Source organism: Falco peregrinus, chromosome Z (assembly GCF_023634155.1).
Source record: "Falco peregrinus isolate bFalPer1 chromosome Z, bFalPer1.pri, whole genome shotgun sequence".
Lineage (NCBI taxonomy): Eukaryota > Metazoa > Chordata > Aves > Falconiformes > Falconidae > Falco > Falco peregrinus.
In genome coordinates, this window is record NC_073739.1 from 1,768,930 (window position 1) to 1,789,698 (window position 20,769).

Sequence of the window (20,769 nt, forward strand, 5' to 3'; positions counted from 1 at the left end):
TAAAGGTGCATAGAGACTGTCCATGCAAAAAGGCACAAAAAGCAGCTGATACCTAGGGGTACAACACAGAACCTCTGTCCTTAAAGGGCCCCACAATTTACAGATTCAGAACGGTAAGTTTCCAAAAAGTTTATGCTTATCAAGGGAAAAATCTCCACAGTGCTTAGTAAGTACAGGCAGAAACATTTCTCCAAGTGCTTTGCGAAAACAAAAAAAATGGTGCACATGTATTAAACTGGATTCTCAAACAGGTATTTAATCTAACTACAGAGGGGCGACTGCCCAATCTTGACGAGGAGCAGGGGAATGAGGAGTAAAAAAACAAAAAACCCGAAAAGGCAAAATGAAAACAATGACCAAAACCAAAACAAAACCCACACTAGACATCAGACTTAAGGCTTCAGCTTCGCAAACAACTACTGCAAGATTTGAAGTCCCTAAAGGAATAGCGGAGTGGTGAAGAGCTGCTGTAACGGGTTGCACAGGGCTGCTGTAGACTTGCCAATACGTACTTGTATCCAGCTGGTCCCAATTAATAAGATACATCCTGGTGGTTCCTGCAAGCCTTTCAAGCGGCTCTAACATGCCACAGACCAGACTGGCAACCAGAGAACTCAAGACAAAGACTCTGCATCGATGGCACAAAGTCATCTCCCTGCTCTGCAGAATTGCATCAGATAATAGCTAAGTGGATAGGAGTAGGGTAATGTAACTCATTGCCACTTAAAAATAAACATCTTGGAGGGAATAAGGAGAAAAAGGCAGTACAGACAATTCATACCCAACAAGAAATGCCATTTGATTCTCATTTTAAACTGAGCATGATTTCCACCATCTGCCCCTCTCACCCCCACTTCCCTAGTCCTACAGAGACACCTCTGCAGTGTTTGCTGGACTCACTATATTTCACCAAGGCAAATCAATGTACAACCAGTAAGTTTAACAGTAACAATATTCTCAAGGAAATCTGGATGACTTATTTGCCTAAAGAAGGTATTAGTCCAGTGACCCCAACAGAATTACTATTCAGACAGATTATTATTTTCAATACAAAGAAACAGCCCCATCAAAGCAACAAGACAGCTTTTCATCTTTAGTCTGAAACTGTGTTAAGAAAGCAGGGGCAGGCAGGGGGGGGAGTTATGATAGTAGGATCTGTGAAATTATGGTTACAGTGGTTCTTAAAGGCAAAAAGGTCAATACGAAGTATTTTTAATATTTTCTTTCAAAGTAACATTCATGTAAATTTCATGGAAGGGTAAGGTTATTCAGAAACTTGAAAATGCTGCGTATGCAAGATGTGCCAGCAAATTCAATATTCGGAATATTAAAGAACTTCATCAGACCATAAGCCAGGCAATCAATGAAACAGCAACATTAGTAATATGACAGAGGATTCTACTGCCTAAAAGATACTTGGAAAAAAGAGGAACAAAGGCAATTTCAGAGAATTTATATTTCTTAGTGCGAGTTCCCACTTTACAATTCTCTGCTCTTTTTAGTTTATTTACTTTCGAGTGGTTTTAAGCAGAACATCAATTCCATACATTTTTCAATATCAAACACCACCTCCTAAAATGAAGAGAAAGATTCAGTGAGAACATAGCTTCAGCAGCATCAGTCAGAGCATGGAGCAATGACACTGATACAAATACTTCAGACCAGGACTCAAAGTTCCCCCAATTCTTAAGAGTTTAGATTCCTGGGAATAAGTGCAGGCAATTTGGCAAGCACGCTCATGAATATGTTAACTCACAAGAACGATCCATCCACCACCACCACCACCCCCAAAGGTAATATATATCGGGGAAAACATGTAAAGAGGCTCAAATGGCTAAATATCTCAGGCTAAAAATATCAAGAACTCCCTCAAGCTGGAAGCTGTTTGCAGAGCCCTGACAAAAATAAGGAACCAGGACAGCATAAATTCTTTCCCTTCCCTGCAGAAAGTAAACTACATCTAGAAGGAAAGTATTCAAAACATAATAAAAGAGGTGACTCACCCCTATCAACATACAGTACACACTGGAGGGAGTGGCGGGGTGGGGGAATGGGGATGCAACCTAAATCCTGGATGCAAACACCAATTCCCTGCCCCAGTGAAACACACAGTTCCTGCCCCCAGTGCTGATGTGAAAGGGTGACTGCAACAACTTTGTAATCAGCACAGTACTCCTGCCCTGAAGGATGACCTGTGGCACTCCAAGGTCTTCAAGGAGTAAATGACTGCTCCTGGAGCCTTCTGCGGAAGTTAACTCTCCCTCTCAAGTGGGATGCTCCTCCAGAAGGCTGCTAACACCTACAGCAGGAGCTGAAAGGCTATAGATACTTCAAATTAACCTCTTAACTAATCAGATTTCGAGACCCGGGCTGTATTCTTTATTTCTTATTTATTTTCCAAAACGATGGTGACGTAGTCAAATGAGCAAACCTAGAACAAGATGAGCCAGCTTTGTTTTGGGGTTTGCAGGTATGCCCATGGATATCACTCAGTTATTTCATTTCTGTGAGCAGGCAGGGTATTGAAAAGCAAGCACAATCCACCTGTATTTAACAGCCTTCCACACTCAGAATTCTGAGTAGAGGCAGCCAGAAGAATTGGCTCATGTCAACTATAGAAGAAACACAGCAACCTTTCAGGACAACTAAACCAGTAAATAATCCACAATGGTATCACGTTACTTCACTCGGGATGGAAAATTCTTAAAACACTGGAGGAACTGCATAAAGAGCAATGATCTTGCTAAAGCATATCACAGTCTTACCGTTTTGTAATCACACAATTGAAACTTGTACATCACGTTGGGTCATATGACACTAAAGACACTCAAATGCTTCTGCAATTTTTAGAACCATCTGAAGTACCTCCTTCTACGCAGCATCTGACAGAAGGATAGCATGCTTCCATGCACTAATGTCTCTACTTGGAGAAACAGAAACTCAGAAAAGAAAGAGAATACCAGGGCAAGTCTGCTGACCTCCAGCAGACACCAGTTGACATCACTTACATGAATGCCCAAATCACTGAAATGTACTTAATTTTACAAACTGCCACTAGGAAATACTCATATCCCAGCCACTTCAGGCAGTGACATTCTCGGACCATAAATTACAAATACAGAATATTAAGACACAGAGCATCTGTGGGTTGGAAAATGAATTTACTGAATTTGAAACTTTGAACATAAAGGAACAAAAACGTGACTATTCTGTAAGGATACCTCAGCATCTTCACTGAAGGAATGTCACAGCATAACTCACAGGTTAAATCACAACACTGAATGTCAGGATCTTTTCTAACAATTTATAGAACTAATTTCTCACTTTTATGTGTTGGATGAAAAAACACGCAGAGAGAAGCTGATAATTTTCCTATGCAAAAAAGCTGGTTGGAGAGGGGATGGGAAACCTGGTCCAAGGGGCACTTCTGAGTAGCCAGGCACAACATGTATTAGTGTAGAATACACGGCACTTTAATCTTATGATCCTTAACAGCCATACGGCTGTGAAGCAAAAAGGAAGACAACCTCAATACTTAAAGATGGATTCTTTATTGTTTCAAAAAGTGGAACATCTGGCCTGTCCTCTTCAAGTGTTTATGTTTAGCTAAAATATCTGCTGCTAACTTAAAAGCACAAAAAACAAAGAAGCATAAACCTTTAGGGCACAAAAGCTTCTTCTTCAGGTCACCTGGGCTGCCAAAAGGGAAGAAAAAAATTTTTTATTCAAAAGTTCTATTCAAAAATTCTATTCTATTCCATGAAAAAAATCTTTTTTGGATAATCTTGTGTCAGTTGCTGGGGGACTATCCAAAGAGACAGAGCGATGGAAGTTTTCTGGAGGAATCAGAAGCTTGTTTTACCAGATAAGCATCAGGGGAGTTGTACATTCCTAGGCAGAAAAAAATACATAGACTGCTTTTGTTGTTTTCAGATGCTCTCCTTCACACTGCTCTAAACAAATACTTTGCTTTAAGAAGTCCGGTTGTTGGTACTCCTGCCATTGCTCCCAAAGAGAAGTAAATCACAACTGCTGAATCTAAAGTCAGCCTTGGTGAGGTAACCGCAGTTATTACACAACAGACCATATGCGGGCCATAGGTAGGACACAGTACATGTTCTATACCAAGAGACCGGACAAGAGCATAAGGATGGCACTGAATCAGCTTGGAAGTGGACCAAGAGTGCAGTTAGTCTATTAACTCTGAAAATGCCTCTTCTAATTCTATTCCGTATTTGAATCAAAATAGTTTGTTGTTGGGTCTTTTTGTGATCAACCTGCTTCTGTGATTCAATGCGTGCAGCTGCCCATTCTAAGGACAAAGATATTAGATTGCCTTCCAAGCTTGCATATGTACATAGACCTATACACACAAACACACACCAACACACACAACGCAATATGGAAAATCAGTACACTAAATTTCAGACTGGGAGAATGTAATGGTCATCTTTCTTCAGTTATGTTAATTCTTTAAATATGCTATTGGACTGGAAAACCAGAAATTCGAAGAAAGTCACAGGCATGCTAAAAAGTAACTGTCATAGAAGTGGTTTTAAGTTTAGCTGAAATCCATAATTGAATCACAAAGGCAAAAAGATTATGAAAACATTTCCATTTTGATGCTGCAGAATATACAGCAACAACTTTGCCAAATTACACCACTGGTCTCTTTAATCTGGTTTCTTGTTTCCCTTTACAGCCCCACTGGAATGCTTCAAAATAAGGTGTTGGAAATCCTGGGGCATATATGACACTGTCATAGGTTAGGTTTCTTCGTTTTCCTCTATTAGTTTTCCACTTGTATCCCAAATTAGTGACACAATCCACGTAGAACAGAATCCAATTTTGTGCTGAAGAGCATGCTCACTTAAGTACACAACCCTTTGTACAAGGCAAAGCTCTTCTCTGTAACAATACACTATACCAGAGAGAGCCTCTAATTATGTTTTGTCTATTGGATGTATACACTGTGAAGAAGAAATTAAACAGAAACTAACACCAAAACATGTTCCTAAATTTTGTGGTTTCTCTCTGCTGCACTTCATCATCCCTAGTCTTGCACTAGCAAGGAATTCCCTCTGTGCTACCTTCTCTTTTGCTTTGCCCACGCTATCTTTTAACAAACACTCCCAACTTGTTTCAAAGCCTGTGACCATGCCAAAAGACATCCAGCTACAGGACTTCAGCTTTTCAAGCACTTCAGCCATGAAAATGAAGATTGGTGTAAGTGTGCTTCCGTAACTAGTGGGTAACCGTGCACTGACATGACATGGGCAAAGCTGGCTGCTCCAACAAGGTAGGAAACAAAGATTTTTAGCTTTGGGTGATGTCTTGAGTATTTTACCAGTGCAGCTTACTAAGGATCGAGATGGTATTCAAGAGGGAGAAACAAGACTAACTGTTGCATCACTGTCAATCTTCCTGTAGTCCTTGACACAGCCAGTAGGTTTTGGCCAATGCTGCTTGACAGAAGTGTTTGCAGGAGAGGCTGGAATACGGAACAGGAACACCCACAATCTGCTGTAGGCATGACTATGTATTTTCAATACGTTTGTTTGGCTCAGTCTAAATATTAAAAGCAGAGTCCTTTTTCAACTTTCTGGAGTGCTTCGTAAGAGTTTTACTAGACAGTAATGAAATACTGCTCAATTCAGTTGTATTGTTGTACAAGGGAAAAAAAACCTTATAGTTTTATGACACAAAAAAACCCTATTATACCTTTATTTTTTTTTAAATGAGAATTGGAGACACAGAATTGGAGACTGACACAAGGCAACTCCAAACTTTTTTTCCTCTAATTTTGAGTAATGAACTACAGAATTACAGGGCTGTTTGGGGAATACTGTGTAAGATTTACAAGGAACTTTCTCAATTACTAGAATTAATACTAATATACCTGCATTCAGCATTCCAGTATGACTTTGGTTTTAATCATCTATTTAAGATGTCCTGCAAAGTCTTTCAAAATTACTTTTTCATCCATTCTTTATAGGCTCCCCAACTACAGCTGGACAATTTAAGTCTTGCATCTTCAAAGCATAAGATACAGCTTTCTTTGTGTTTTGCTGCATTATAGTCTCTCATTTCATTTGTAAAAAGATTTTAAAATATGTAGAACTAGGTCTGCAGTTACACACCTACAGATACTGGTCTTGTAAGAGTAAATATCTTTCTTTCATAAAAAATTAGATGTACAGACAGTAAAATTAAAAGTGACACTGAATTTGAGGAGCTGCAGCAGAAGTCAGATACACCAGTATGCTGCACCTTTCAGATCTGCTTGTCAAGCATATTACCATATACTAGTGGCATATTTCTGTATTTCTCACTGCTCTTCATCTTCTGACTAGAAGCTCTCCTTTATCTTTTCCAGATTTTTTTTCTTTTACATACTGTCCTGTGTTCAAGCTTTAAGTGTTTATTTGTTGATCACTTACTTTTCCTATTCCAACCCAGAAAATCAACTTTCATTTATGTTACCTTACAACATGCGTATGAACACACAGGAAAACAAAACTTAATGCCTCAGGCCACAAATATATGCCTTTAAGTTTTTAGAACATCCTCTCCATTTATTATACTCTATACAGTGGCATCATCAAAGTCTTTCTGACTTGCAGAAGGGAGCGCATCCCCTAATCTGAACGGTGGCAGGAGGCACTGGCAGCTCTGCTGCCCATCACCAAAGATGACTGACTGCTGGAACAAACTACCAAACTGGTTTACCAAAGTTTAGGAAGCACTTAAGAGAAAATGCAATAAATTCAGACAACTTTTCACTACATTACTCAAAGGCCTTTGACTTGCAATTCACATTTCAAGGCAGATTAAACAATATATACCGATTTAGGAGGGCTTTAACAATAAATAATTAAAGGGCCAGAACAGTTCAGAAGACTGTCAATGGGAGTTGTAACCTTCACTTCTAGGGAAGTTTCAGACTAGACAGGGGAGCTTCATTATTCCCGATACCTGATAAAATTTCATTAACTCACCCACATTCCCAACCAATAAATAGCACCTATCAACTCACCACCACCACTTCAATTCCAAGGCTGACCTAAGCAGGAATAATTGGAGCCATCCAAGACTGGCCCCACTATTTGAGGATTAGTTGGGAAACAAGAACAGTAAATAAAACATTTAGCACAGAGAAAACAAAGGGGCTTTGGTTTATCAAAACTTGCTGTTGCAATTACAAGGATCTGATAAAGCACCACAACTTCCATAGCAGAAGCATCAGGTGGCATCCTTACTTCTGGCCTCATAAATCACTAATATTTACAACGCAATCACACAGCCTGTCAGCCATATGATCCATTTTGTCCTGAGACTGTCAAGAATAACAGATTTATTAAGGAATTATAGTTCCATTTCTGCACTCAAGTATTTTCTTCAGAAAGTACAGCCCTTCCCAGGGAAAGACCAACGTGACAACACAGGCTACCTCAGGCTGCCACTGACATTGCTGTAATTTTTTTTTAACCTATAAAAACAGCTTCCAAGACTAGCACTGCAACTTTTTAATAAGCATTAAATTGATTACCACAGAAAATATAACTATTTTACCTTCCTCTAAGTACGCAAAAATACTTTATCCAAACAGTGGAACATTCTTAACTTTCCAAACTCACTAGATGGATTTAAAAACGCATCTACTAGCAACAAGGCATTTTCAATATCAACATAAAAAAATACTGCATGCACTGGAATTTACATATACTGGTAATTTATTGCTGCTGCATTTTCAAAACACTGGCTTCTTTCTAGAAAAGTTATATGGGTTTGGTTTTAAGGTGAAATCTCTCCCAAGTGTCCAAGGCACTGAAAATAAAATGAAAGTCAATATAAAACACGTGACACTGTGTAGTCAGTACCTTCTTACATTAATTTCTTCTTCATGATTGAAATTCCCTCTTTCAAAGACAGTCTTTTATTTAGGAATGGAAGACAGCAAAGAAACAAAATAGCCAATCTGAAGTAGCAAACCAGCATTTTCATTGGCAATTTAGGCTTGATCAATCCCATCGAGAGTTTGGGGTTACCATCAAGGGTTGTACTTCAAGAAGAACCACACAAACTTAGCAAAAAGTATTGGTTATATCATGGTCTGCTCCCAGTTAAATGCTTCTGCCTGAACAACTGAACTTCACACTGAAACACAAGCCCAAAGGCAGACTGAAAACCCTGACAAAGATGGGATCAAGCAGCCTGTGAATTCAATGCTAGGAAGCACTGAGGAGCCAGACAACTCTCACAATCCACAACCACACCTGACAAAGCGCACCTGCCATCAGAAGCGTGATTTCCGATATCCAGATTTTTACACCATATTTGCAAAGGAAACAAGGTGGGGAAAGAGCATGCTATCAGTCACTCTGAAGGAAATCCAGTCAGTCACTGCTCTTCAATGCATCAGTCCAGCTTGAAACTTAAAACCCAAAACTTCCAGTATACCTGCCTGAAGACTACAAGCATTCTGAGAAACCCCACAGAGAATAAATGGACACTATACATTCTGCTCATTTACATTTTGACTGTTTTATCACAATAAACACTCTCCATCATTTATCATCAGCCCTGGCTCACCGGGGAGGTCCCAGCAGGGTAGGGGTTGGCCAGTGTGACACCCATCTGCAGGGAGGGCTGGAAGGAGGATCTGGGGCCCTACAGCCCTGTTAGCCCTGTCACCTCGGTGGCGGGGGAGGTTATGGAGCAGATTGTCGTGATTTCCATCACCTGGCACATGCAGGACAAGTGGGGCATCAGGCCCAGCCAGCGTGGGGTTGTGCAAGGCAGGGCCTGACTGAGAAACCCGATCTTCCGATCTTCTGTCACAAGGTGACCTGCCCAGCAGTGACGGAAAGGCTGTGGATGCTGTCTGTGTGGACCCTAGTAAAGCCTCTGACACCATCTCCCACAGCATCTCCTGGGGAACGCGGCTGCCCCGGGCCGGGCCGGGGGTGCCCTGCGCTGGGTGAGGGGCTGGGGGCGGCGGTGGCTGGAGCCCCCTCCCGCTGGCGCCGGGCGCAGGGGGTGTCCCCAGGGCTCCGTGCTGGGGCCGGCCCTGGGTAATGTCTGTGCCGACGGGCTGGGCGAGGGGGACCGAGCGCCCCCCGGTCCGTGTGCGGGTGGCACCGGGCTGGGGGCAGTGCTGCCCTGCGGGGGGCAGGGGGCTCTGCAGGGGGGGCTGGGCAGGCCGGGCCCAGGGGCCGAGGCCCCCGGTAGGAGGCCCGAGGAGGCCGAGTGCCGGGCCCTGCCCCTGGGTCACAGCAGCCCCAGGCAGCGCTGCAGGCCTGGGCCAGGGGGCTGGGAAGGGCCGGGGGGAAAAGGGCCTGGGGGGGCTGGGCAGCAGCCGGCTGGGCGTGAGCCCCCGGCGTGCCCAGGTGGCCAAGGCGGCCAGCAGCGCCCTGGCCGGTGTCAGCAGCAGCGTGGCCAGCAGGGCCAGGCAGTGCCCGTCCCCCTGCGCGGGGCACTGGTGCGGCCGCCCCTCGGGCCCTGGGCTCAGGGCTGGGCCCCTCGCTGCAGGAGGGACGCAGAGGGGCTGGAGCGTGTCCAGGGACGGGCAGGGGGCTGGGGCAGGGGCTGGGGCAGGGGCTGGGGGGGCGGCTGGGGGACTGGGGGGGGCAGCCTGGGCAGGAGGGGGCTCAGGGGGGACCTGGTCGCTCCCTACAGCTGCCTGGCAGGGGCTGCGGGCAGCGGGGGTCGGGCGCTGCTCCCGGAGAGCAAGCGACAGGGCGAGAGGAAACGGCCCCAAGCTGCACGGGGGGGGTTAGCTCGGGTAGTGGGGAAACGGCTTCCCTGCAGGGGTGGTCAGGCCCTGGAACAGGCTGCCCGGGGAGGTGCTGGGGTCACCGTCCCTGGGGGTGTTTAAAAAACATGCAGGCGTGGTGCTTAGCGACATGTTTTAGTGATGGACTTGAAAGTCCTGGGTTAATGGTTGGACTTGATGATCTTAAAGGCCTTTTCCAACTTAAATGATTCTATGATTCTATGATAAATGAAGCTGGTTTTCCTAAAAACAAGATGTGGGTGGTCAAAACTGTGTGCAAACTGAGGTTTGGAGGAGCCGATGACTCACACAAGAGGCTCAGGCTGCTCTGGTCACTGGGAATGAAGGTACAAAGGGAAGAGGAAGAGGAAAGGCTTCTGGGGATCAGTCATAAGGAGGGCATCACTGTGAGATGTTTGTCAAGTTGATATACAGTAAACCAGATGTTAGGCTGCTGAGAAAAAAAAAAAAAAAAGAAAAAAAAAACACAAAAAAGAGGCCCTGAACTTAGCTCTTCAGTTGAAACTCAAACTCCCACAACAGTGTAAGTTAGTTTAACTGCACAGAAAAGCAACCAAGATACAGGCAAGCAGAAATGAGCCATGCAACGTCCCTGTCTGACTGTCCAACCACTCACATGATGAGCAGGAGTCAATACTTTGGCATGTCTACACATATTACATTGGTCTGGTATTGGAGAAAACAAAACTAGAAAAAATCTCAAGAAACCAAAAAATCTTAGCATGCCATACCATGTATGAAACACATATTAAAAAAAAATATAATTCATGCAGACATCAGCTGGACTATCAAAAAATATACAGAAAACAATTTGAGAAACAAGTTATAAACACCTTCAGAATACAAAGATAAGGAAGAGTCAACATTATCTGTCAAGAATAAGACCCTGTCAGCTCAGTTTGGTTTACCTGGAAGGGAGACTGTGCAGTAGGTAAGGAGGAACACACGGATGGCTTACTAGAAGTTAAGATACAAGAGTTTTGATTCTTAGCCTATCATATGACGTGTATGTAAGCAGTTAGCTTTCACGAAATCAAAAAAATGGTGTAGTCACGTGAAAAAAATAATGGAAGAGTCATTATGAGTATATTTCTAAAAATGAGAGAACGTTTCAAGAAATTTCTTGCTATCCTAAGCCAATTCCATTAAAAGACCTTCATTAATCAGTTGTATGTAGAAATACGGAAGTGTACATGGTAAACTGGGAAAGATTATAAACCCTTTTGGGGACACAAACAAAATAAGGGCAGTAAATAAGAGAAAATTTAATACAGACAAATGTAGAGTACTATGCTCAGGAATAAGAAATCAAATACACAAATATGAAATGGGGAATAATTGGCTAGGCAACAGTATTGTAAAAAGAACCTGGAAGGCATGTTGACTGCAAAATGGATGGCTTAAAAAAAAAATAACGAAAAACAAACAACAAAACCCAAGAGCAACGAAACCCAGGCAAGTGTTCTAGGGAATATTAGCAGCAATATTTTATATATAAAACCTAATTAGTATATATCATCTCAAAAGAGAAGTAATTATTTCATTCTGCGCAGTTCCATGCTCTGATCTGGACACACTACTAATAAGGAAAAAACAAAAAACGAGTCCAGAGGCAAGAATCACAGAAGGTTTGAAAGGAAAAAATGACCTATGACAAAAAATTTCAGTTTATTTTTGTGGTTTAGATTTTTGCATTTAATGAAGCAAGAAAGCAAAAACCTAGGACGCTATGGTCTTGACTACTGCCACCTTCCAGTTCCTTAGTAAAGAACATCTTATGTTCTCATCTGTTACTTCCCTGGGACTGGAAGGAATACTTTAGAGCCCAGAAGAATGCACAGAGGTCATCAAGTTTTCTGAATTAATGTGTTTCTTGCTATCTGAGGAAGAGCTTCTCTTAAGAGTTGAAACAACAACTATGTATGACCTGACCACTACTTCAACAGTCTGGACTAAACAATCTCAACTGAGCACACACCAGAAAAAGAAACTTGAGCTTCAACTCAACCCAGACCACCACTCCTTTCAGGCCTATATGTACACCAACATAGCAGGAACCAAGTAGCCCTCATCAGCTAAGACAGCTGGGAAGCCTTGAAGTTGTAGCTATCAAACATCTATGGTGAAAAAACATCACCTACCTGTGTTCTTGCTGGTGCCCAAAAAAAAGGTTTGCAGAAAACTCTTAAAAGCAACTATTTTGAGCACTTGCTAATTACGTGCACTCACAGAGTACCATGCTAGGCAGTGCAGGACTGTGCCCTCTTCTGCACTCTGAGGGTTCATGGAGTGGCACTACCCAGTTACAATGCTACCCTGAATTATACAATCATTTATTTGTAGTCTCCCTCCCTAAGAAAAGCAGGCTTTCGAGGTCATGCTGAGTGTTACAGTAAGTACACAACTGTCCACCCTGGATAACTTCTGAGTTCATTTTCCACCTCCAAAAAAGAGACAGTAGTCTCAAAGATCAAAAAAAAACCCCCACATTTCTACAAGTCGCTTCAGCTATTTGCTTTCACAGAAACACTGCAGCAAGACCTCAAGAACAGAGATGTCCAGAAAATGAGGCTTCAGCTGTTCTCTAACTGATGGGACTGCTTGTTTCCATCCTGCTCTGGACTGAATCACAGTCTGTCCGAGGCAGATGCTGTGTGCTGTAGCGGGGAGATGGCAGACTCTGGGGTGGCAGGGACCGTGCTGTAGATGGGTCCTTCTGAGACCACCTGAAAAGGTCCTCCATCTCTGAGTGTGCCACAGGATGGCTCTGTGTCGTAAGCCACTCAGCTGAAACAAACCTTGCACAGCAGATGAATCATTTTCTGTTCCTAACCTTCCAGATGCCCAACATGATAAAATGGTATCTCATCCTTAAAATGAGTGGAAGAAGAGATGGTGGAAGTTTTATGTACACACCAGTGGTTTGTATAATGCTCCAAAAAAAATCCTGGGCTACACAGCTCAAACTGGGCACCCAATAATCAGCAAGTATTTTTGCTTTTTACCTTTCTTGTGTTACTGCCATTTCCAAAACTGGCAAGCAGGCAGGAGTGGCTTGATGCATATTTTTAGAGGTTTGTGAAACTCAGACACTGTGGTGCTGGGCACCAAAGAAACAACACATTCTTTCTCTACGAACAGCTGTATTATGAAACAGCAAGGCAGCCATAAGGCACATACCGTATGGCAGCAAAATAGCAAATTATCAAATAGCTACTAATTATGAAAACAATGCTTTATTCTGCACAATAAAAAACCCAAGAGTTTTTTTTCCGGAAGTTAAAAAAAAAAATATTAGTGAACATGCAGATGAGGACAAAGTAAGAACAATGCTTAGTATATATCCATATTTTCCAAGTCAAGAGAATGTTACTGAGAAAGCAAGTACAACACCCAGACATTGCACTCTGACACATACAGACACGCTATTCCAGCTGCTTCTGAACAGCAAATCCTACCCTTCCCTCTTAAAGTTCCGACATCTCATCTGAGCTACAGATTCTAGGACTACCATAACCTCTCTGCCATTTCAGTCAAGTCCAGTATTTCATACGTGTTTGTACATTTTATCTTGTTTTATCATTTTATCCCTTGGTCTCACACATTCCTTTGCTGCCAGCAAAGGAACGGTCATTTTCTAGCACTTGGAGGGACAGTATGTTCCTCCTAACTTAACAAAAATCTTCCACTTCCTGACCTGTCTCCTTGAAGGAATCACTGTCCTGGCTCTGCTCCCTGTTTTGCACCAGGTCTATTTTCCTTGTCACGATGCACCAGCTCCCATCCAGATCTCTGATCGCAATGCCAGTCCCTTCAGGGAGCAATTCTTTGTCTCATCTCTCTGGACTGGCCATTTCCACTCCGCTTCATCCTCCTTCAAGAGCCAACCCCCTGTTAGCTCTGTGTCCTGGCATCTCACAACTGCAGCTCCAACGGCTCGGCCTGTACTTGCACTCTCCTTCCCAACAACACCCAGCCCCGTTTCTTCTCCCCAGACCGTTCCTCTGAACCCAGTAACTACTGCACTCCCAGCAAAAATGAAACATTCAGCGATTACAGTTAGTAAGCCCTAAGCATATGCAAATTGATCCTTTTGAAAAGGCTTGTATCCTGGCTAAATTCAGATGCTTTGCCATGCAAATAGAAAAAGACACAACCCTGGAATAAAATCCCTCATCCCTTCTCAACTAGATTTCAAGTGTTTCAAAGGAGAGGAGTACTATTGGTCTTCCATGGTAAAAGTTATGAGAACTTTTGAAACATTGGAAAACGCATTTTTTACTTTGCCTAATTTTCAGAGTGAGCCAAAACACTTCAGCTGAACTGTTTAACACAAAGAAATTAAATAAACCAGCACAAGGCTTACATACACCATTATAATTTTTCCACCCAAACACTGAAAGTTTGGCAAAGAAAATCTGGTTTGGCTACTTTAATACTTGTAACTCTATCATATGCCTATAATTTAAGCAAAATGAATTATTAATATATGCTGGTTTCTGTTGACTACTGTCTCCTCCAGCAAGATTTAATTACCTCTTAGGCAAGCCCGAATGATGCTCATTGTCATCAAGAGTGCATCTGCTGTACCCAGTGGGTCTGAGTGGGCTCCAGAAGTCCTTGCTCTTTAGCAGCAGAAGTCTGCTCAGCACTACAGAACCCACAAAAGCTAGCATCAGACACCTCATGAAGCTCACCATCCAGGAAAAAAAAGCACAGGACAAAACACTCAAACCTTTTGTGAGCAGACCAACTGTGTAGAGGAAGCAATGCAGAAACTGAAGCTTCTTTTTTTCCTTGATTCTTGTCAGTCCAATGAAGTCCTTAACTGTATGGAAACAAACACCCCTGCTATAAGCAGTACACTTTTAAGTTTGATATGTATTTCAGGGCACCGCTATACTGAAGTTACATTTCTACGGTCCACCACACCTACCCTTCAGTCTGTCAGTGCCTGTTAAACCTCCACTGCAACAGTAGTTATTCTTAGTGGTCTGAACTGCAGCATATACACTATCTGAAACACCTTCGTATGCTGTCTAAGATAACTGTGCAGTATGAGAGAGTACCTGAAGCACTGTGATCATTAATAAATACTGATAAATACTTACTATCTCCAGAAAGTTCCCTTCTGTGCTCTTCTTTAATAAAAAGTATATTCTTCTAGAATGGTTAAAAAGTGTTATGTCCATAGACTCCCAGAGCAGCACACCTGCAACTTTTACAAGTTACACCTGATGGATGAAATCAGTGTATAAACATTAAACCTAAATTCTGTAAAACACGCTGGATTACACTACCACCAGAGTATCTTTCACCACCTGAAACTTGGAAAGCTAGCTCACCGTTTCCCAGGGATAAGCAGCAAATTGATCACTGAAGCCAATTAATTTTAATCTGCCTTTTATTTTTATGTAGTTTACAAACATTACAGTGAAAAATGTAACTTAACTATGTCAACTCATGCAATGCTGTCTTTCCAAATTTGGAAAAAAAAAACCCCAACAACCAAAACAAAACCTCACAAAAAAACCCACCAACTAACAAAAAAAACCCTCACAAATATGTCTAGAAACCCACAAATCCTCAGAAGTCCTCAGAAATCTGTTTTCCTAAACAGCAGCAGAATCAAATACAGAAAGCACTGGTGAGTTTTTCCTGTTTACAGAGAACCCTATTGGCATCAACAAGAAAATGACGTATAAATTTCACTCCACTTTCAACTTTGGGAAGAAATGTCTATGCACCCACATATAAAGGAGCTGTACATCCAAATGGCCAACCACCCAAAACAGAATTGAGAAGAAACTGCAAAGGAGACCTCTTCTTTCTTCAAAGCAACAGCAAAGTGGAAAAGAAAAATGCCCATCTTCCTCCATGTGACCAACTGGCCAAGATCAAACTTAGGTGGCATTTACAACTAGGGTCATGCAAAAAAAAAAAAAAAAAGGAGTAAGAATACCATGACAGCAGCCATCAAGAATTCTCACTTGCTCTACATCCTCTCCCAGACCAAGCTGAAAAATAATCAATAACTAACTCTAATGCTTGCTTCTATGTTGTTATTTTGATCATGCATCCTTTTATATCACAGTAAATCACAGTCCCTAGTCACCCAGTTAGTTTTTAAGCAAAATCTGCAGGTCTGCTGAGCTCCACCAAGGCAACGGCACCTTGCAAAAAAGACCACTTTAGAAGACCATTGAAGGATTAACACAACTGAACACAAAACAAGTAAATCCCTTCAAAATTTAGTTTTCCTTAGGATGTACATTCTTTTTACTTACTTTTCTACACATATTTTCTAACTGAAAACATTATATATAGAGTTCCACTTGCAAATTACTATAAAAGTCCTGTTTGAGAATCTATGTAAGATTTGTACAGTCTGGTCCTTCTTTCTCCAAGATTAAGTTCACAGAGTTTCACCATTCAATGAAATGTCAGCAGGTTCAAGCTCCTAATCTGAATTAATCCAATTTTAAGGCATTGGGGGGGGAGACCTATTTGCTGTGAAGAGATAACAAAAGGGGATGTTTAGAAAATTTTGGTCTTTTTCCTTTTACAATGTAGATGAGCCTTATTTGGCCCCAGAATAGCACAAGTGGTGGGACTGCTGCTGTTTGATACAACTTTCCCATCCTTTATGCGATGGGAATGGCCTACACCCAAAATTAAGTCACAACTGTTATAGAACTGGAGGAAGGGGCACGACACCACTTGAGATTTTTTTTCTCTCTTTGTCCTCTTTGCATCTCACAGGTTATCATATGCCTTCATTCTCAGCGTTTTACCTAGCTGTTCCATACTGTACTTCTCTGGCATAAAAGTACATATTATTTTTCCCAAACCCACCTATCCACACTTCGTATGTGTTGTTAAACTACATAATACAGATAATTTACCCAAGGTCAGGCAGAAGGGACAAAGAGAAAGACAATAAAACGAATGACATCTTTGGAACTGAAAAATTGCCAAGGGCTACTACAAATGACTTGCCAAACTTACTCATTTTAATAGAAATTACATAACCTCAAAGCACATAAATATCAAAGGCAAGCACTAAAGTGAGATACAAACATACCTGGCACTGGACTGATCTGTAAAATATATCACATCCTTAATTACAAACAACATCTGAACAACACACATTTTCACACCCTAGTCCTGTCACTAGCACACACCCTCATGGGGAAGACACATGTTCCATATAATTAGGCCATCCAAACCTGAGGTAGTGTATTTTTTTTTCTCAGTTTATTTCCTTAATTATTACAAGTGGATTTCAGAGATCAGTTACTGGCTACAAATTTTAGATACTTAAAACCTTGAGGAGACACAACAGAGTTAAATTACATGTTCTGTTCTAAAAACTTTCAAATTAAACCTAATTATAATCCCGCTCTTCTTGATTAAATAAGTACTTAATGTTTCAGTCAAATGTATATATTTTCTCTGTGGTTTTCAAATTAACACAATCGCATGCAGAAGTCAGACCTGTATTTTTTTAGAGATTTAATTTGATGGCAACTTTTTTGAGCTGAACAAAAATTCATGCATCACCTTGGGAGAAGCACTGCATAGTTGTAAAACAGTGTCATAAGAAAGAGAAAAAAAATGTAATCACAGCTTTTTGGATGTCAGAAAGAAAGCATATGAAAATGGCAATGATGTGACCCGATCTACTAAGAGGAAATTTGAAATGATGTATTAAAAAAAAAAACAAACAAACAAACCTGGAATTTAGACTATATAATGGTATTCCACATCATAAACCAAGACTTCAGGCTGCTTTTTTTTTTTTTTTTTCTCATCGAAGGACAATTGCTGGCAGGGAAAATAAGACGACTGGTGTTTCTAAATTCCCAGTTGTGTTTATCTGTAACTAACCAAGAAGTTACCCATCTGTCAAGTCCATGATTTAAAAGAACAAACCATTTCAGTGTTTTGCGTGAAATAATCTATCTCTACATGAGGAATTCAAATTTCCAGCTGTTAGTTATAATGAGCAGGAGACAAAGTGTATTTAAATGGAACAGCACCATCTAGCAGGCCCCCCATAACTTTACTTAGCAGGGCAGTTGCTACTTGGCAATAGGTCAATTTGGCAGGCTTGCCCTGAAAATTATTAAGCATTTTCATACCGCATGAAATATTATGTGCTTTATCGCACCACAAAGCCAGAAGAAAAATCAGCTACAATGAAAGAAGACTGAAAACAGTTTAAAGTTTCAGCGCTAGGACCACAGCAGTTGTGTGTGTGGCTCATGTTGTGTAGTTTTTGCTAAAGCAGAATTAAAAGAGCCTGATCCTCATCCGATCGAACAAACATCAGCCCTACAGATTTGTTTTATTTAGTCCCACACTGCGATCCCATTGTGCCCTTTAGGAACTCCCCAAGTGTACTGACAAACACCAGCTACTGTATAGCACAAGAAAATCTTTCAACTCCATAATCTTGCTAAATGAAACAAACAGTGCTTCCACTAACCCCTTAAGCAATTATTTTTTAAATTATTCCTATCCTGGGAGTAAGAAGTGCCACAAGTTGATTAGATTTTAGTGCCCAAGTTGTGTCTCCCACTCCATCTTAGCAACTAACATTCCATGTCCGTGCTGCCTGTCTTCCTCTACCCTTCCATTGCAAAGTTATGTGTGAAACTCCCAAACATAACACTTCAGATTTCCCCTAGCATCTCCCTCTTCTGTAGCAACAGAGATGCTGGCCTGCTGCTGTTCCAGGAAGCATGCGTGCCAGTCTCTGGAATTAGGAAGTCTCTAAATTGCTGTAGAAAAAAAAAAAATGAACCCAAGACCCAAAAACCCAAACCCAACAAAAAAAGAAACTTTTAGGTGAAGATTCAAGACAAACCGCCTGAAGGTAAACTCATCAGCCCTGCGCGGAGTATTGAGGCTGATGTTGGATGCGATTCTGGAGCAATGTGATTTTTTGCAGCAGATGGGTGCAAACCTGGTTTCTGCCCGGAGGTCTCCATCTCCGGACTCCTTCAGCAGCCTTACCCCGACCCTCCCCAGCCCGAAGCCACCCCCGATACACTCCCTCCTCTCCTCCCCCTCACTCGGGCTTGTCCTCCCCCTCCACCGCCGCCGCCGCCGCCTCCTCCCCGTGCTAAACCGGCCTCGGTAACGTCAAGAAGCTGCCACTACCGCACAACTTAAAGAGACGCCGTCCATTCCAAAAACTCGTTTTCCTCCCGCTTCTTTCCCGCCCGCCCGAAGGGCAGCGCAGGGCCCCGGGAGGGAGGCACCCGGCGCCCCCCGGCCCGCCCGCCGCCCCTCCGCACCCCGCCGCGCAGCAGCGGGGTCCGCTCCGCGCCGCGGGTCCCCGCCCGCGCCCCGCCGCCGCGCGGTGACACGGGGAGGGCGGCGGGAGATGAAAGGGACCCCGCGCCGCGCAGCTGGGCATTTTATCCGCGAGCAAATAATGAAGCAAACAATAATAATAATAATTAAAAAGTAGTTTTCGCAGGCTGTTTCGGCACCAGCCGGCTCCAGGCCGTGGGGTGCGAGGGAGCCCCGTCGCACACCGGTACACCCTAAAAAAAACAAAAACACACCCGAAAAAAAAAAAAGCGGGGGGGAGCGCCCATCCCGGCACCACCTTTGTTCGGCGGGGCGGGAGCCGGAGCGCGGCGCCCCCCCTCCGCCGTGCGCCCCGGAGAACAATGCGCCGCGGGGTCGGGGCCGCCGGGCTGCGCGGTCCCGGGGAAAAGTTGCGAGGCGACGAGTTGGGACGCGGCGGGAGGCAGCCCCCGTGCCCCCCGTCCCCGGGCCGCGGCTCTTTGTTACCCAAGTTGTCCCGGCACCCTGCGTCGCCGAGCCCCGCGGAGGGCCCCGGGGACCGGGGCGAACTGGGGGCGGGGGGAGCGGGCATCCCGGCGCCGCTCGGCCGCCCGCCCCCGCCGAGGACCGGGCGCGGAAGGCAGGCGGGGGGCGCCCGCCGCGGCCCCCTCGCCCAGCCGCCGCTGTCCCGCCGCGGGGACCCCCCTCCGCGGCCCCCTCCTGCCCGAGCTGCGCGGCCGCGGCCGCCTGCCCCCCTCACGCCGGCCCGGGCGGCGCCGGGCCCCCTCGGTCCCGCCGGCCGGCCGGCCTCCCGCTGCGCCCGCGCCCGCACCGCACCGCCCGCCCGCAGGAAAGTTACTTTGCGCGCAGGGTCGGTGCCCGCGCAAGGCGCTGTCCGCCGGCGCGGGCCGGCGGGCTGTACTCACTTCTCCCTGGCCTGGCTGTCGGACGGGACGCTGCTGTTGCTCTTGCCTTTGCCGTACATGCCTGCAGAGAGCTCCGACTGTCACGCACCTGTCAACCCATCACAGCCTCCCCGGGAACAGCCCCGTCACCATGGAGACGCTGCCACACACACATCCCATTGGCCGGCCGGGCGGGAGGACACGCCCCCCGCGCGGTGATCGACAGCCGGAGACCCCGACGGGCTGCTCCCTCCTCGCCCCCCCGCCCCCTCGGCTCCTCCTCCCCCCCCGCCCCCCCCGCGCTCTCCCTTCCCCGGCGCAAGGGGGAATTAGAAACGGTTCTAGAAGGATTTTAAACAACCGGCTGTTCCGAGCGCCCGCCACCCGCCCGCCGCCGCTGCCGGCGAGGGAGAGCGCGGCGGCGAGCGGCAAACTGCGGACCGGACTCTTTCGGCAGCCGGCGCCGCCAGCCGGCCCGCGGCCTGCCCGCCCCGCTCCCCTCAGCCGGCCGCGCAGCGCAGAGCCGCGCTACCGTCCCCCGCGGGCCGGGAGCGCAGCCGGTGCGCGGTAGCCTCTGCTAGCCCCACGCCGTCCCGCTGCCTTCGCGGGGGGGGGGGGGGGGGGTCGGGCGGCAGCCGCCCCCTCGCCCTGCCCCGCGGTTTGAGGGCCGCCGACACACACACACACACCCCGCCGCCGCCCGCCCCGGACCCTCCCGGCTCCCCAGCGCGGCCCCGCTCCCTCCCGCCCGTGCTGGCGCCCTCT

The 20,769-nt window shown here is 44.8% G+C and overlaps 1 protein-coding gene across 4 annotated transcripts in view; it reads right to left on the reverse strand.

Moving 5' to 3' along the window:
* Positions 1-20,233, reverse strand: part of SSBP2 (single stranded DNA binding protein 2) — a 190,660-nt gene extending 170,427 nt beyond the window's left edge. Inside the window, exon 1 of one of the 4 annotated variants that reach the window (XM_055790189.1) lies at positions 20,026-20,233. In XM_055790189.1, the coding sequence (XP_055646164.1) occupies positions 20,026-20,084 (59 nt within the window). In that variant the 5' untranslated portion in view covers positions 20,085-20,233. The remainder of the gene's footprint in view (positions 1-20,025) is intronic. The other 3 variants (XM_055790187.1, XM_055790191.1, XM_055790188.1) reach the window with 3 other exon arrangements.
* Between the last annotated feature and the right edge of the window lie 536 nt (positions 20,234-20,769).